This window comes from Maylandia zebra, unplaced genomic scaffold (assembly GCF_041146795.1).
Source record: "Maylandia zebra isolate NMK-2024a unplaced genomic scaffold, Mzebra_GT3a scaffold31, whole genome shotgun sequence".
NCBI classification, from domain to species: domain Eukaryota; kingdom Metazoa; phylum Chordata; class Actinopteri; order Cichliformes; family Cichlidae; genus Maylandia; species Maylandia zebra.
In genome coordinates, this window is record NW_027490061.1 from 275,451 (window position 1) to 294,111 (window position 18,661).

The window sequence follows — 18,661 nt, forward strand, 5'->3', positions numbered from 1 at the left end:
AACAAAAATTCTAAAGGGAACATTTATTTATTTGTATTTTATTTTATTGGTATTTTCCTTAATTGTGTCAAATATATATTTTCTCATCTAAATGTGCACTGAGCTGTGAGCCAGGGGGCGGTAAAGTGCCTTAACATTGGTTGCCAACCAAGAAGAAGAAGAAGAAGTAGCTGTGAAGTGACAGTGAGCCAGGAGGGAGGGGGTGAGTGAGTGATTCGTAACAGGAAGGGAGGGGGTGAGTGAGTGATTCGTAACAGGAAGGGAGGGGGTGAGTGAGTGAGTGAGTGATTCGTTCAACTCGTTTGAGTTGTGAGCCAGGAGGGAGGGGGTTAGAGAGTCCTGAGTGATTCGCTTATGCTATGATTCAGCACAGCAAGGGAGGGGGTGAGTAACTCAAATGTGCTGTTAGCATGTTAGCTGAGAGATGCTACTGTGAACCGAGGAGCTATTGTCTTGATATGAGCTTCTACTTAGGGTTTTTTCTTCCAGTTCAGAGCAGGAATGTTTTTGTTAAGAAACTGGCTTTTGTTGTTTTTCCCCCCCACAATTTTAATTATAAGCTAGATATATTTCTACTAATGGAATTAGTTTGCTAACAGCAACAGGGATGAGTCAGTGAGTCAGTTGCGCTTGTGAATCATGATTCACGAGTCAGTAAAGTGATTCTCGAGTATTGAACAATTCGTTCACGAATCGAACATCACCAGAGGACATTTGTTTAAAACTTCGATAGAACAGTGGCACTATAATGTCCTTGTAAGTGGATATCAGGCCCTTGTAGAGCCATATATAGTATTCTGGTCTAGACAACCCAAAATGTGATGTCCACATATGTGGATGCCAGGTTGTAGGAGATTAAGGCCTCACCTGCAGATTTCCATGGTTTCCTGCATGAAGCAGCTTTTGTGTTGTGTTGTTTGACCCTCAGATTGATTGAAGTGATCCTTTTCTCTTTTAGTCATTTATTCTTTCAGTGATCCTGCAGTTTAATCCTGATTAAAGCCTTTAAATAGTTCATGATTTAATTCAAGCTTTTTTTTTCTTGGTGATGGTTTGATGGGATTCAGATTTTTATTTGCATTTTTTCCTCCCTGAGATTAGAATAAGTGGAAGTTAAAATAATTTGTATGATGTTTTCTTTTTAACTTGTTGCGTTTGATCAGCTGATGAATTAGAAGACATTTATTCCATTGTTGTATATTTGAAGAAGTTTTTATTGTTGTGGCTGACTTTTCATATATCATTCTAAAATAAATGGTCTTTGTTGATAGTTTGATTGATATTCAGATATTTGACTTGCACCACTAATTTTTCATGTAAATTTGTTTAATTTCAATAAAGTTAAGAAAAAACTAAACAAATAATTTGAATGCATTTATTTCATGTACCCTCATTTTTTTAGATCTCTTAGATCAAGTGATCTTTTGCTTTTAGCCATACCTAGGTCGAGGCTGGTTCATAGAGGTGATCGAGCATTTGCAGTCGTAGCGCCTAAGCTGTGGAATAATTTACCCCTATACATCAGACTGGCTCCCACTGTCAATCTTTTTCAATCTTATCTTAAAATGCATTTTTATTTACTGGCTTTTAATACAGCATAAGAGTTATTTGTTATTAGAGATGGCACGATACCACTATTTTTATTTCCGAAACCGATACCGATATCATAAATTTGGATATCTACCAATATCCGATATAGTGTATTTTTTAAAATACCTAAAAGAAATTTACTGAATATACCTTTAATTCAATTTAAACTGGTAAATTATAGAAACATTTTAAGCTGACTTATGCACAGAGACCAAAACAGTTTCAGTATCAGGCTGTAAACATATTTTCTTCTGCTGCAGTTTAGCATGGTACTCTATGGGGACTGGCTCACTGTTGGAGCCTCTGCTGGATGTCAGAGGAACTGCAGGTTTTGAGATCTCAGCGATGGTTTTTTATTTCTGTTTTTAAAATAAATTTTTTAATCAAAATAAAAAAATATAAAAAACAAAAGACAAGGCTTAAAAATTACATTTAAAGAGTTCAACAGGAAAAATATTTCAAACTTGACTGAATATATGTTTACATGGTTATGCGACAGATTTTCAGATTCATCATAAAACAAGCCAAAGATATAACTTTATGCAAAATTATACAAAAATAAAGGAAATTAGAGCAGGGAAAAGGTTTCACTTCTTTGATTAGTCTTTATTAGCAAGGAGCAGTTTACTATTTCGCCTCGCTTCCTCTATCAGTCCTCATGGATTTCATCTCCTCCTGGGTGGTCGACTGAGTTCCCGAAGAAGACGTCTTGTTGTCCTCGGCGTCCTGCCCACAGCGCAGTGCACAGGGCAGCGCACTCACCAGGGCCTTCCTGAACATGGAGCTGGAGAAGATGTAGATGATGGGATCCAGGGCCGAGTTCAGGAAGTTCAAACCCAGAGACACGATGCTGAGCTGGGTGAATCTGTAGAAGCTGGTGCAGTCCCACGGGCGGTACGAGCGGATGATCCACACTCCGATGGTTGTCACCGTGGTGGGCAGAAAGCATACCATGAATACTGTGACGATGGCGATGCACACTCGCATCGCCTTGCGCACTTTGTCGGGTTTGCCCATACGTCGTTCCTTCAGGAAGCTGGAGATCCGGATGGAGCAGAACAGCAGCATGGCCATCGGGAAGATGAACTCCAGCACGGTGAGGATGCGATGCATGGCCACCAGGATGATGATGGCTCGCGACGCCTCTTTGTAAGACGTGAAGAAGAAGCACTGGGTTGTATTGCCGCTGCCCTTGATGTGGTTGTAAGCCAGCATAGGAACCCGGGGCGTGATGACCAGCAGCCAGACAAACAGCGACACGAACACCGCCTGTCGCTTGGTCATGCGGTTGAAGCGGTGGTGAGGATGGACCACCTGGAAGAAAACAGCACTGATGATACTGGTTCTGAAACTTCCACTGAATACAATTATCTGGATAAACAAGTAGGAACTGTTGTTTCTGTTCTACATCATCTAGTTTGGGGTCTCCTCCAGTAGACACACAAAAAAATCAGATTTGGGATTAAATTACAAACTAGCTCAACATTTCTCTCGCCAGTTGGTAGACCCACACCTGAAGTTATTTTGGCACACCCTGCACCGTCACCTGATGGGTTTTTCCTGGGTTTTAGGGGCAGAAGAACATCAAAACATGTTCCTGTTTTCGGTATGTCGGGATAGTGCCAAAACTAAAGCAGCAGTATCTGTTTAAATCATCTTTTGAATCTTGAAAATGTTTGATGGTGAAATTAATTGTGCGCCTGGCACTGATTGGCCAATCATCATTGTTCCTGCATTTGTAAACAGGAAACCAGTTTCATGTCACAGTGTCAGGTGATGGATGGATGGATTCAAAGATCTCAGTCAGGTAAAGTTCCTAACTTCCTAAAACAGTTTCAGTCTTCCTTCCTTCAGCTTCATTTATAAATGACAATATAGAATGATTACAGCTATTTACCAGCTGTTTACCCATGTTGGCTTAACTTTAGTTTTACCCAGTTATGTCATCAAGCTATTTACATCAAGCTATTACTACCAACTTTTCCCTGTTTGGAGCCCCATGAATGAAAACAACCTGTATCACTTTAACAGACCTGCAGCACACGAGTTTCCCGTGTTGGAGTGATTCAAAAATATTAGAAATGCAGTCAGAGGTTTGTTCTCTTTACCAGGAATGTGGCCCAACGAGGTGCAACAAAAAACTTTGTTAAGCATTTTTACAACTCCATCACCACGAGGACTCTCTCACCTTAAAGTAGCGATAAATTGCCACCACGGTCATGAGTGCGATGCTCGCCGAGCGGTTGGAAAACATCAGGAAGAGGTTGATCCGACACATGCCGTCTCCAAACACCCAGTGACTCCTGAGCAAGGCGTCGATCCTCAGAGGTAGACTCACTAGAGCGAGGAAGTCTGCGATAACCAGGTTGAAGAGGAAGAGGCTGTTGGGGTTCCACGCCTTCAGTTTGAAGCAGAAGATCCACAGAGCGACCAGGTTTCCCAGCAGCCCCAGAATGACGTCGATGATGAGGACGGGTGGCATGATCTTACCTTCCAGCCCAATACCGACAGGTGGGCAGCCACCATCGGCAGTGGGGGTGGTGAGGTTTGAGGCGGTGGTGAAGTTTGGCTCTGAGGTCATTTTGGTGACTCGGGCAGAAAGTCCTTGAAGTTTATTGAGGATTATTCTTAAGTTTGACTGTTAAAAATATCTGTGGGTTTGGTGGTTAAATCTGAGCGAGGGGGAAAGTCTGTGTGACCACACCTTGGAAAGTTTCCAAACTCTTGAAATTTGAAGCTTCCTCTTGTTCTTCCTTTTTTTCTGTTTTAAAACAGCAGAATTTAGATTTTTATCAAAGATGACATGAATCACTTCCACTCTTTCACAAGTCCTGGACATGCTGGGATCCAAAATATTAAACAAACAGAAGAAAGACCTAAAAAATGTTTAATTAAGTCAAAATACTTTCTTTTACAGTGAAATAACAAATGACAAAGTTCACAAGTTAGAGTCAAATGTCAATCAAATACATTCTCACGTCTGTGATATTCTTTTCAATATTCTTGATATTTATAATTGACTGATTTGTTTATTTTAGTGCAATTTCTTAAATTTGTAAACAATGTAACATATTATTAAAATAGCTGAGTCTGTTACTGTTACTGTCTTGGAGCAACTGTAACCTACACAGTTTCCTTAAGGATTAATAAAGTATTCTGATTATGATTTAACAAAGAAGTGTGCCATTATGGTGTTATTGTGCCATATAATATTCAATCAACATGAAGTTTTAATGGCCTGAAGTTCCCAGCTACAGGATTCAGTTATTAAATTACAATAAACACAGATAGCTCTATCATAGCATCACAGCTGTTCCAGGAAAAATAAACATTTTTAAAAATATGCATGGAAGGTTATTTATTTTTAGTTTATATGTGGCACTTTTAAGGAGTTTACACTGAGAATATATGTCAGCACACGCGGATTAAACAGGCCTGTGTATGTTTCCACATCTGATCCAGAGAATCAGAGGATGAATCCAGTACTCACCAGTCCCGACGCGAGACGTTCATTCATAAAGTGTCTGAGGAGGAATGATCTTTGTCGGGTATTTATGTCTCCCACGAGAGGATCTTCCTCGTCAGCCCGTTGCCCCACAGAGGCTGGTACAGAGTGTGAACGAAGTCAGAGTCAAAAACATTTCACAACACATTTCACAAACTGAGGGGCCGAGGAAAACTACTCAGCCAAGAGTGCTACCAGTAACATGACATACTTTAGCACCAGCATTTAACTGGTTATACAAATATTTAGATTTTACAGGGAATCCTTTCCAGGCGTCCAAGTTACTGAAAACTTTACAGCCTATTCTGCTTTTCACTGCTTTACTGCTCTTTATTATTCTCTGAGACTCCACCAGAGCTGCTTTCCATGATTCCGACCTCATGATGTTGTTATAAAGTTAGATATATATTAAAAAGCTTTGTTTATACATGACCACGAGCACTTCCTTGACCCGTGAATCTGCGCTCATAAACAGTCCAGGTTTGTTAATAGTTTGCTTGGTTACCATGGAACCAGGTGACGAACAGACCTCTGTGGTTTTAGCTCGCGTGTTTCTGGGTTAGAGGTCATCACATTTACTGATATTCTCGCCGGCCAATGTCTTTGATGCGTCATTGCTGACGACCTGAGGGTGAAACTTGTTTCCTTCTGTGGGGACAAACACGATGAAGAATGAGGAAGTGTTGAAATCTCGGTGTTTCTGTTGAGCTGTGGGTTGGCCTGATCCACAGAGGTGTAGGGTTTCTAAGACTGTTTTCTCCTGCTTTACACTTCCTGTGACTCACACAGATGAGTGTTTGATTGTATAAATATCAGCTAAACTTTAGAATTGAACCCTGACAGCTCAGAACTGGAAATATTTCATATTACATTAAAGAACTAACTAAAAACTGCTCAGTTACTCACCAGCACCAGAGGTTAATAGTAATAATAAGATTCAGAGTTTAGCAGAAAATAAAAGACGACTCAGCTGCTGCTCAAACAGAAACTGATAATAAAGCTGTAAAATCATAAAGGAAAGATGGTGAAGCTCTAAAACACTCGTGTCTTTTTCTGTTGTCTCAATGAACTCACCTGTAAAGAGCAGCATTAAAAATGACTCCAAGCTTTCAGTCTCAGTGAAAACAAAGACGCTGGACGTTAAAGAGTTCATAACAAATCTGAAATTTAAGCACGTCATAATTAATTATTAATTCTTTATTTAACCAGGAAAGACCCACTGAGATTTAAAATCTTATTTACAAGGTGACCTGAACAAAACTAAATTTACAAATTATGAAACATCATTGATCACAAAAATCTAAATAAAAAGTTCAACAGTGTCACCAAATAATTCAACAAACAACACATTTGCATGCAGATCTTTGAGTGTTTAAAATATTAAGCATTTGTTTAAACAGACTCAGAGAAACAAGATCCTTGTAAAGGATCCTTATAAATTTATATCTGGAAGATCTGCTGCAGATCATTTATAAATGAGAATATCCTAATGGTTTAATGTTCCCACTGATAAGACTTCACTCTAAAGACAAATCTGAATTTACGGTTTCAGTTTTTTTTCCAACTTGTCATGGACCAGGGTCCCAGCGCTCTCAGTTCTCTGGTGTTTTTGTTGTTTCGTTCACTTTGTTAGTCTAAGGTTATTCTGTAGTACCTAGGTTGTTCTGTTTAGCTTTTCCTCCTTGTGTCTTTGCCCTCTGAGTGTCTGTTTGTGCTTATGTGAGTTCTTGTGCCTTGTTTCCCCTCCTTGTGTTTTACCTCGCCATGTTTATCTGTTTCCCAGCCCGTCATGTCTGCTCTCTCTCTCTCCCTCGTGTTCCTCGCTTCCTCTCGTCTGCCTCTCCTCCTGTCCGGCATCATGTTCCTCTGTTTCCTGTTTTATTGTGAAGGGCTCATGTTTCCATGTTCATCACGTTCATGACACCAACGGTTTGATATGAGACTTGGAGGGAGGAGAGAGAATCACCAGTCAAGAGTTAGATACCAAATCAGTCTTCCAACCACGAAGAGCTGTGATAGATGGAAAAGTCAAAGAATTTAATTTAGTGTTGGAAACAACATGTATTTATTTTTTTGCATTGAAAAGTAATTTTGAACAGCACAAAGTTTGCTGAACAGTATTAAATGATTGTTGGAGCTGAGGTGTGGAATACATCACAGTGTCGTCGGCATAAAAATGGAAATTAGTGTTCGATACTCCTTGATCAACATTATAATATCAGGTGAATAATAATGGCCCCAGGACTGAACCCTGGGAATCACATCAAGGAAGCAAGATCAAAAAATAATCAGACCTCAAAAAGATGTAGATAATGGGCAGTTACAATGTAATAATCATTTAGGGCTTGGTTTTAAAAAAAATTATATATTTGTAGCAATGACACAGTGTGTTACATACATAATGTCCATCCATCCATCTTCTTCTGCTTATCCGAGGCCGGGTCGCGGGGGCAGCAGCCTAAGCAGAGAGGCCCAGACCTGGAGTGGGCACTCCACCCTTTTCCGGCTGAGAACCATGGCCTCAGATTTGGAGGTGCTGATCCTCATTTCCGCCGCTTCACACTCGGCTGCGAACCATTCCAGTGCCAGCTGGAGGCCTTCACCCGATGAAGCCAACAGAACCACATCATCCGCGCAAAGCAGAGATGAGATTCTGAGACCACCCAAGTGAAAGCCCTCCGCCAGTTGGCTGCGCCTAGAAATCCTGTCCATAAAACTTATGAACAGAATCAGTGACAAAGCCCTGGCTTCAATGCTAAGTTGTTTGTCAGTGATAAATATGTTGAGTCATGGATTATACCCAAATATGAAAAAAGTCCATCTTGGGCAACAAACTACATACATTTAAAAGGAGAAGTCCAGTCTTTGCTCTAAAGTCATGATGTGAGTATCAGGCTCAGCAGAGTCGTGTTCATCAGCTGGGAATGGGACAGTAAGCACGCCTGACACTTTGGTTTGATGTAAGCAGCTCGCACTGCTGATATTACAGCTGAAGGAAGCTAACGAGTACTGGGCCTAGATTTCAGCTGCAGTGGTGTAAAGAGTTCAAACTTTGTGATGATGTATGAACCAGGAGACCATCCCAACCAGTCTCCAAATGTGAGCCTGAACTGAACTTCCTGCCCCTGCTTACAGGTGATCTTCACCCACAGAGTCTACATTTCAACACATTTAATCTCCTGTTTAATGCTCTCATCCTGCAGCTGAAGGAAACTTTAAAGTTTGGTGTGTGCGTGCGTGTGTGTGTGTGTGTGAGGGACGGGTATCAGCACGGATTAGTGAGTAAAGGTAAGCGTGTCTCTCCCTGTCTAGGCGGATTTCCATTCCTCTCCTCTCTGTGCGGTCACACACACCGTCCCGGTTTGAACCGCCGCTGCCGCCTCTTCTCATCTCATCGTCTCCTCCTCTCGGCCGCCCGTCTCGCTCCTGTTTTTTTTCTTTGTGTGTGCGTTTGTGTGAGAGCTCTTTATTTGTTTGTCTGAGGCCATCGTGCGATGCCATTCCTCCCCCAGGACGCTGAGCGATTCGATGGGCTGTCTCTACTCTACTGGTAAGCTAATTCTTCCTCTGCTCCTCCTCCTCCTCCATCCTCTCTCTCTCTTTGTTTTAATGGAGAAACTTGTCTCCTGTACATGCTTCAGTGCTTTTGTTTTTCTGCCTCGCTCTCTGCTCATGTGGGTCGCAGACTTCAGAGGTGAAGCAGGTTTACAGGCTGTTTGGGGCCAGATGCCGCGGAGTTTAAGTCCACATGCTTGTACGCAGTTCTGGGTCAGAGACGCTTTAAAGGACAGTGCAGCGCTCGCTGCTCCGCGCGGATTTCCATTCTTATTCTATTGTTTTGCCTTCCACCAGATTTTAGTGGCACATACTTTTTTTACTCCAGTGCTCTGATTTACTCATGTTGCACCTGAAGGTCACACATTTCAGATAAAACAGTGCTGCTGTTGTCGGGTGAAAGAGCAGAATGAACTCTTAGCTTATGAGAACCAAAGTTTGGCTGCAAGTACAGATGATTTAATCCAGTAATTTAATTTAAATTTTTTTATTCCTGTGAATTTTCTCTGTTGTTGTTACTCGTCTTTGCATCGCTTTGCATGCATGAAAGCTTTCGATAGGCCAAGTTAGAACTGCACAGTTTAACCAAACGTGCACAGCCGAGATGCTCAAACCAGAGAATTTATTGTAAAATGAACAAACTAATAGCTGCACGGACTCTGAGATTATGGGCTGCTACTATAAAATAGTCTATCTCTGACCACCATCTCTCAGGTCACAGACCTACAACTTAACACGTCATCAGCCCTCCAAAAAGACAGCTGCTTGATTGTAGGAAAACAATCATATCATCTGTAGTTGTGGAAGGATAATTTAAATTAAAGGCATTAAAAGTTGACATAGGGTCAGGAATTAGTCCGGACCTCCTGCCGGTTTACCTCCGCAGTGGGGTGAAGAGAGGTACAGGGATCAGCACACTCACGTGCCTCAGGATCAGTCCTTATGTAATGTTTTTCTACTCTAACTGATCCTTACTACTTCTCTCACGCACATTTGGCACATTTGAATCGATGTTTTGTCTAAAACATGCAGGCACACATTCAGAGTCACAGTGCGATGAGTCCATCAGGGTTCAGTGTCTGGCCCAAGGGCACTTTGGCATGCTGACTGGAGCATTGAGGGATCAAACCACCAAACCCTGAGTGACCCTGATGAAAAGGCATCCAGTGACAGTCGTTCCATGGTTTCACCTCCAGAACGCTTTGGTTTTGCCTCCTCTGCGTGAATGTTATGAACCTCCGTTATTTTAGCTGGAACTGAAGTAAACAACAACCACGTTCTGAGTTTAGAAAGAGATAAAAATCCACGGCTGCAAAGGGACCTGCTGCTGATGGACAGACGAGCCAGGTTAGGCGTAAACACATGCGTGGATATCACCTAGATATCAACATCAGATTGACTGATGGTTTATTGCAGGAATGTACTCAACAGCAACACGTTGCAGTGGTAGTTTCTGTGTCATCTCATCAGTCTATCAGGGGGTTGTGGAGGAGTTTTGCTCCACTCTTCTTTGCGGCGTTGCTTCGTTTCATTCAGGTTTGCAGCATTCATTCATGCACAGCTCTCTGAGCTCTGCAGCAGCTCCATTCTTTTCTTTTTCAGTTGTTCTGTTGGAGATCTGCTGCGGTCCTGTTGATGACCCAGTTTGGTCCAAGTTTCAGCTGGGGACATCTAAAATTTAAAATTTAAAACAAATATCCTCATATGTGGCTCTCATTTTTCTTAGAAACAAAAATTGGTTTAAAAAAAAAATTGGTGATTCTTTGTTTTTACATTCATCAGGTCCCAATATGCCCAAATATCAAAGAGAAATTAAAAATGCTGCCATGGAAGAGTTCAGGTCTTAGGAGGTTAAGCAGCTCTAATGTAGACTCACCATTATTATACACGCCATGTTAGGACCAGTGTTAGGGCTACAGAACTGCATTAACTCTCCATGGCACAGATTCAACAAGGTGCTGGAAACATATTGAAGTGTTGAATGTTGGAGAAATCAAAACAGGAGTGTTTTATGAGTGTTATGAAGTATTCAGCTCAACTGTATTAAACAGCATGACTCCTGGCAATCAAACAAACACACTCCATGATAAGCATCCCTTACTTCTTTTTATGTACTGGCTATGAATGAGACATGAAAGTGAAACGTGAGCCAGCAGTTCGGGTTTCCTGCACAGCTTCCTGTGTCTGGTAATAATCTGTCAGCGTGTGGATCCATCCCCATCACTCAAGCTGGGGAAAACATCTGCTGCGCCTCCCCGCAGGGAGTCTCCTCTTTGTGTTCCCCCTCTCGTGCTTTTATTTGACACTTAAACATACAGAGAAAGACGGCAAACAGACAGGAGCAGATTAAATATGCAAACACCAAACAGTAATCCTCACGCGCTGCAGCTCTCTGCACATTTGCATAGCTCACGGATCAGCGTGCATTTTCATCAGTTTAGACTGAAGAAAATAAGTTATCTGTTCATTTGGCTGCACAGATATTTAACACAACACTGGAAGCAAACATTCAAACCTGAACTCACTTCCTTCTCTTCCTTCATTTTCATGTGATCCTCTCTTTGCTGGAACATTTGAATGAAATTAAATCCTGGCTTTCACAGCTCTTGGGGGAGGTAGGGTGACGCTCAAGCAGCAACTTCAACGGCTGAAAAATGAAGTGAGTGGCATGAGACAGAAACTGCAGTTCTTTTAATGTCCACATAAAGGATGTTCAGCTTTAAATGTCCAGCTTAACAGCAGAAGTTACGTCTGAACTTAAACCTTATTGTCCAGCTGAGTTTATTTCCCCAAACTTTAGAGGAGACTTCACTAAGTGGAATTAGTATGTGTGATGAAATCATACAGTGCAAGGATGCAGCTAATCAAGAAGAAGACAAATAAGAATTCGGCTGTTTTTACCTTTCAGTTCTCAGTCCTCATTGGTTTTTGGATTAAAAGAAGCATTTTGCTAATGTGACATCTCAGATACAAGTTGGTGTAACTCTCCAGCTGGTTGCTGCAGAGAGGTGCATCAGCATCACCTGTTGTTCACGTGGAAGAATGATTCACCAAGTGCTAGTGACACTGTGAAAATGCTGACTGGAGACCTTTCACCTTCAAAGTAAAAGTTCCACCTTTGCTGGTTTGCACTGCATGTTTTAAAGCTACACTTTTGCTCAGAGTGTAAATGTTAATATTTTGCAGAAAGGTCTGCATCTTTCATTAAAAACTTCAGCTGATCGCAGCCGTCTGCCTGTGATCAAAGCAGTTGCAAGGAGGTTTTTGGTGCAGCAACCTCTTTGCAACCGATCTCACCCAGCAAGCCTCCTGAAACCATCCACAACCACTGCGGGAACACACGTTTTTCCCAAGTGACCGGAGGTTCCAGGGGTGTAGTCTACTCCTCTGTAGGCCTTAACAGGTGGACAAAGAGCTGATGATGACTGTGAAGGAAGAGCTAGAAGACTTTAACCTACTGTCAGGTAAAACACTCAGTCATCTGTGTCTGTGGACAAAGACCCTGAGGTGGGCTCAGTTAATGTTAAAACTTTGTCAGATGTTGGAACATCTGAAATATGTGCCTCACTTTAGAAGTGAGGGTAAAAGACGTTTTCAGGTGGAGAATATGTGACCAGGCTTCTCTTTAGATATAATTTTATTGTACATGGAATCGATCGCTTTAAACCAGCAACATTAAACTGGTGAATGTTCCATTATTTCATTAATGACCAGTTACTAAAAATAGAAAAAAGTCAGTTAAAACTGTGACACATGGATCTGTTTAATATCTACATAACAGCACAAAACCTCAGGGACATCTCTTTCAGTTTCATTGATGCAGCCAGTAAACTATACTGCAGGTTTAAGTGGAAGGTTTGTTTCTTCTGCAGGTAAAGCTACAGATGAGGTGCATAGGTGTAGGTGATGGTGGTCTGGAGGCTCTGCAGCGGTGTTAGCGTGTCCTCGCTGGCGCCCGGCCTCTGTGGGATGTTAATCATTTGCGACAGGTCGTGCAGATTATCAGGTATTAAGTGATCAGTTTAATTGCTCCCTTGTGTCCCAGCAGTTGGCTTCGCTGCACATTGTCAGCTCCTGTCGTCTGTTTGTGGGCCTGGGGGAGCTGCTGCTGTCAGGTTACCGATGTGGAAAGGTACGTTTGTTTTACGTGTAGTAGACAAACTCACGATAATGACTCTTCATCGCTGAGCCGGGTGCAGGCGGAAGCCAAAGGTTATGCAGAGTGATCAGATCTGGCAGCGTCTTGCTGTACTGATCCAGGCTTACAGTGAATGCATCAAATACCCAAGTGAGTCTGAGCATTTAGATCTGATTTCATGCGTGCACTGATGTGTTTGACAGGAGAGATTCTCATTGGCCAAAAGAAAAATCCAACTATAAATTAACTATAATGGAAATCTATAAATGGAATAAAACGAGACTCCACACCATCTTTAGGACACAGAATTTCACTGTGCACCAAAACTGGAGCTGTTAGCCGTAAAGCAGCCATATGATTGGACATTTTAACATTGAGTGGCCTTTTTTTTTTTTTTTTCCTTTTTTGCCTGTCCCATTTGGCTCTTTTGCATCAGAATTATTGTCTAAAGGCAAAGGAAGATGCCCAACGGATTTACTTTACCAAATGGACCATCCCAGCCTTGCCGTAATGGTCCATTTGATTCACCTTTTATTGTTTATTTTATTTTATTTTTACTTGTTAAATACGGGACCGACTGGGGAAAAGAAAGAGGGAAACAAAAACAGGGGGGAAGAGGGACGGGGATAAAGGGCAAAAAACAAAAAAAACAACAAAATAAGCAGACAAAAAAATCCATCTATCAATCACCTGGATCACCTGTTGAGAAAGAAAAAAGAGAAAACAAACAGAAGAAAGAAAAAAAAGAGCAACATAATAAACAACATCACGATAATCTATGTGAATATAACTGTCATGGTCCCAGGCCATGTTGGCCCAGTATTCTTAGTTTTTTTGTATGTTTGTATTTTGTTCCCTGAGTGCTTTCCCTTTATGACTCTCACCCCCTGTGTGCCCCTCTGTGTATTCATGAGCCCTCGTCCCCTTTCGTGTTTATTCCGTGTCTCCCCTGCCCGTTATGTTGGTGTTCTACTCGTGCTCGCTCTCCTCCTGTCTGAACCTCTGTACTTCCTGTTTCGCCTCGCCCGTCTCCCCGCCAGTGTTGTGTTCACTCCTGCCATGTCTCGTGATTATTATCAGTGTCACCTGTGTTCCCCATGTGCTCCCACTCCGCTCGTTAACCCTTGGTGTATTTATGTCTGCGTCTCCCTCAGTGCTGTGTCGCGTTCTCCCTCATGTTGTGTGGATCTTCCTGTGTCTACCTGCGAGTGTTAGTTTACTTTTCCCAGTTTAGTTTTGTATTTCCTGTGTTCTGCCGTGCCAGCATTAAAGCTGTGTTTCTCGAGTTCATCCCCGTGTCTGTGAGTTTTGCATTTGGGTCCTCCTCCTGCTTGCCACACAGCGATCCATGACAATAACAGTAAATACTAAATATTAAACATTATTGTGCAGCACGTAAGATCGACAGCGCACAGTGTGCTTTGAGGTAGGAGCCAAAAAGGGTGTAGTTTGTGGGTGTGATCACCCGTGTGTACACCTGTGAGCATGGACGCGCTTGTTTTTAAAAGGTTCCTTCATGTAATGATCTGCTAGAGGGTGTGGGGGGGGCACAGCCCCGTCCTCCAGGGCATGAAGCAGGTATGGAGGAGATCAAGACTCCAGACATCCAGAGGCCCCCAGAACACAAGAGACCAAGGAAGACCAACAGAGGGGCAGCCGCGCCACTGTCCCAGAAAGAGCTGAGGAGAGTCCCAGATGAGGGCTCACTCAGCAGCCGCGGAGCAGAAGCCAGGGGGAGTTGCAGTGACGCGCCCGTGAGCTCCGCCGGCAGCCAGCTGTACCTGAGTGACCGAGCCCCAGGCCGAGAGGCCGGGGGCACCCCACCCCCTGAAGTGGCCCAAGCGAGCCCCAGGCTCCAGGCCCCGACAAGCAGCCACCAAGGAGTGAGCCGGTGTGTACCTGGACGCCCATCCCCGGACACAAAGAACCACCAACGCACCGATGTCTGAGGGAGTCCGCCACCAGCAGGGGAAGTGGTGGTGGGTGGAGATAGGCCTCCAAACCTTGGAGGGCCTGAGATGTCCCCAGAGAGGTGGCGCCTGACACCCAACCTGACATATAGACACAGACATACAGGCACACACAGACACAAACATCCATTCCCACCCTCAGGCTCTCATATGTATTACTCCACACTCAACCAACGTGGAGACAGACATAAAGAGACGCTGTACACACGATCACACTCCCCAAGCGTACTCTACAAACCGGGTCTAGGTACCCTTGCCCCTGGAGGGGGAAACTGCACCCAGACCCAGGTGGTGTTACCCTTTTCCCTGTGGTGGGGAGAAACAGACCGCCCCGACTCCGCAGCAGCAGGGAGGCCCCACACTCCAGACCCCAGTCGGACGGCCAACTCCTCCTCCTAGCCCCTCCGCTCCAGCAGGTCGCAGAGAATGGGTGTGTGAAGACTCCAAACCTCCCTCCACCCGCTCATTGTAGTGTTGATGCATGTGTGTTCTAAGGTGCATTTAAAACCCAGGAGGGCATGGAGCTACCTGCCAAGGAGCAGCAGGTAAGCGCATGGTCCCTCCTGCTAGCCCTCAATGTCTACGTGTATTTAACATTGAGAGGTGGGCAACAACGCCAGGGGTGGGGTGTACACCCTGATGGTCTTTTGGAGTCCGTGTATCGTGCCCACCCCCAAGATCCTATATGTACAGTGGGGCAAAAAAGTATTTAGTCAGCCAACAATTGTGCAAGTTCCCCCACCTAAAATGATGACAGAGGTCAGTAATTTCCACCAGAGGTACACTTCAACTGTGAGAGACAGAATGTGAAAAAAAAAATCCATGAATCCACATGGTAGGATTTGTAAAGAATTTATTCGTAAATCAGGGTGGAAAATAAGTATTTGGTCAATAACAAAAATACAACTCAATACTTTGTAACATAACCTTTGTTGGCAATAACAGAGGTCAAACGTTTACTATAGGTCTTTACCAGGTTTGCACACACAGTAGCTGGTATTTTGGCCCATTCCTCCATGCAGATCTTCTCGAGAGCAGTGATGTTTTGGGGCTGTCGCCGAGCAACACGGACTTTCAACTCCCGCCACAGATTTTCTATGGGGTTGAGGTCTGGAGACTGGCTAGGCCACTCCAGGACTTTCAAATGCTTCTTACGGAGCCACTCCTTTGTTGCCCGGGCGGTGTGTTTTGGATCATTGTCATGTTGGAAGACCCAGCCTCATTTCATCTTCAAAGTTCTCACTGATGGAAGGAGGTTTTGGCTCAAAATCTCACGATACATGGCCCCATTCATTCTGTCCTTAACACGGATCAGTCGTCCTGTCCCCTTGGCAGAAAAACAGCCTCATAGCATGATGTTTCCACCCCCATGCTTCACAGTAGGTATGGTGTTCTTGGGATGCAACTCAGTATTCTTCTTCCTCCAAACACGACGAGTTGAGTTTATACCAAAAAGTTCTACTTTGGTTTCATCTGACCACATGACATTCTCCCAATCCTCTGCTGTATCATCCATGTGCTCTCTGGCAAACTTCAGACGGGCCTGGACATGCACTGGCTTCAGCAGCGCAACACGTCTGGCACTGCGGGATTTGATTCCCTGCCGTTGTAGTGTGTTACTGATGGTGACCTTTGTTACTTTGGTCCCAGCTCTCTGCAGGTCATTCACCAGGTCCCCCCGTGTGGTTCTGGGATCTTTGCTCACCGTTCTCATGATCATTTTGACCCCACGGGATGAGATCTTGCGTGGAGCCCCAGATCGAGGGAGATTATCAGTGGTCTTGTATGTCTTCCATTTTCTGATGATTGCTCCCACAGTTGATTTTTTCACACCAGCTGCTTGCCTATTGTAGATTCACTCTTCCCAGTCTGGTGCAGGTCTACAATACTTTTCCTGGTGTCCTTCGAAAGCTCTTTGGTCTTGGCCATGGCGGAGTTTGGAGTCTGACTGTTTGAGGCTGTGGACAGGTGTCTTTTATACAGATGATGAGTTCAAACAGGTGCCATTCATACAGGTAACGAGTGGGGGACAGAAAAGCTTCTTACAGAAGACGTTACAGGTCTGTGAGAGCCAGAGATTTTCCTTGTTTGAGGTGACCAAATACTTATTTTCCACCCTGATTTACGAATAAATTCTTTACAAATCCTACCATGTGAATTCATGGATTTTTTTTTCACATTCTGTCTCTCACAGTTGAAGTGTACCTCTGGTGCAAATTACTGACCTCTGTCATCATTTTAGGTGGGGGAACTTGCACAATCGTTGGCTGACTAAATACTTTTTTGCCTCACTGTATGTGTAATGAGAGTGTGAGTAATGTGAATGTCTAAGTTGTGGGATAAAATTGAGGCAGAGGCAGCCAGAAGGGGACGGACGGGGGGGGGGGGGGGGGGGGGGAGTAGCCTCCCCTGCACCCTGGTGACACACCTTTACCCCAAGGTCCTGCATGTGTGGGTGATTGTGGTGGAGCAGGAAGAGGGAGGCAGCTGGAGATGGGGAGGGAAGGAAGGGAGGGGCAAGTGACCCCTCCCTGGGGCCAGCTCCCCCGCTGACCCCAGTAGGCACCCCCATACTCTGCAACCCACCAGGGAAAGGGGGGCCCAGGCCCATCTGGACCGGGGCCCAGTGCAGCCTCGCCGCCTGGCCCCACAGAGCCCAGGACAGCCCACCCGCCCACAACCCCGGCAACACACCAACTGGGACCCAAGCCCCCAAGGCCCAGCCAGGGCCCCAGCCCAGAGATGGAGCACCCCCAGAACCCCACGCCCATCCTGGACCCACCCAGGGGCACCCAGGTTACCAGGTCAGTACACGCAGCCACGAGGAAACCGTCACCGATGAGCCAACAGAGCCCTTAATAGGCCATGACCGCAACCCCGGGTTGAGCCCTCCAAGGAAGATGCTCCTGGGGAACCCCCGATGCCCTAAGCCTGTCCCTACCCCCACACCAATCACAACAGCAAAGGTGGGACCAAACTATGCCCCCCCACCCCCACTAGGTGATGGAGCTGATCAAAGGAGCCCAGAGCAATTGATCTGATGTGGTGGCAGAGGCTGTATCAAGACTAATGTAATCTAATAGATAATTTCTATATTGGTTAGAATTAAGATTATTTTTATTTTTCCAGTTCATGAGGACTGTTTTCTTGGCTATGCATAGGGCAGTGAAAACCATATGGGCTATATTCTTTTCTGTAGTGACATTATCTAAGCTGCCCAACAAACACACTAAGAGGGAAGTTGGAATGTTACATTTCAGACACTTCGATAAGTCTTCACATATCTCGCGCCAAAACTTATGAACTGGTGGACAGAACCAAAGAGCGTGGATATAATTGTCCGGTGAATTGGTTTGGCAGTGTGAGCAGTTGTTGGTAGACGTATAACCCATCTTGAACATCCGATGACCTGTATAGTGCACTCTATGTAGTATTTTGTATTGAATTAATTGAAGACTGGGATTTCCAATTAGATGAAAGGTTTTTAAGCAAATCTGAGACCAGAAGTTTAGGTCTAAGTTAACTGATAAATCCGCTTCCCATTTTGCAATAGGAAGTGATATTGATTCATCCGTTTTAGAAAGCATTCTGTATATTTTGGATAGTAATCTGGGGGTTTTAAGAGTAAGAAATTGAACCACACTTGGTGGTGTTTGTAGTTCAACTTGACCCGGTTTAAATTTCTTTTTTACTATGGATTTAATTTGTTGATATTCTAAAAATCTTTTCTTGTTGATCCCATATTGTGTAACTAGTCCGTCAAATGAAATAAATTCTGTTCCTTCTAATATTTGTTCTAAGTATTTGATTCCTTTACCACTCCAATCTGAAACGTTTATCATATTATTGTTTTGTAATATGTGTAGCTGCCCACTTGGAATTACCACTCGTGACGCAGAGAGC

The 18,661-nt window shown here is 43.9% G+C and overlaps 1 protein-coding gene across 1 annotated transcript; it reads right to left on the reverse strand.

Moving 5' to 3' along the window:
• Positions 1–1,648: 1,648 nt before the first annotated feature.
• On the reverse strand, positions 1,649–5,554 carry LOC101468337 (hydroxycarboxylic acid receptor 2). The gene is made up of 3 exons (XM_076881605.1): positions 5,081–5,554; positions 3,779–4,351; positions 1,649–2,904 (listed from the first exon to the last, which is right to left on the reverse strand). Exons 2-3 carry the CDS (start codon positions 4,169–4,171, stop codon positions 2,218–2,220), a joined length of 1,080 nt encoding a protein of 359 aa, XP_076737720.1. The 5' UTR covers positions 4,172–4,351; positions 5,081–5,554; the 3' UTR covers positions 1,649–2,217.
• Positions 5,555–18,661: the final 13,107 nt, after the last annotated feature.

Excerpts from the sequence above, each read along its gene's own strand:
- LOC101468337 (XM_076881605.1), bottom strand. The coding sequence starts at position 4,171 with ATGACCTCAGAGCCAAACTTCACCACCGCCTCAAACCTCACCACCCCC. Across the intron at positions 2,905-3,778 it reads CAATTTATCGCTACTTTAAG|GTGGTCCATCCTCACCACCG; the intron begins GTGAGAGAGTCC and ends GTTTTCTTCCAG.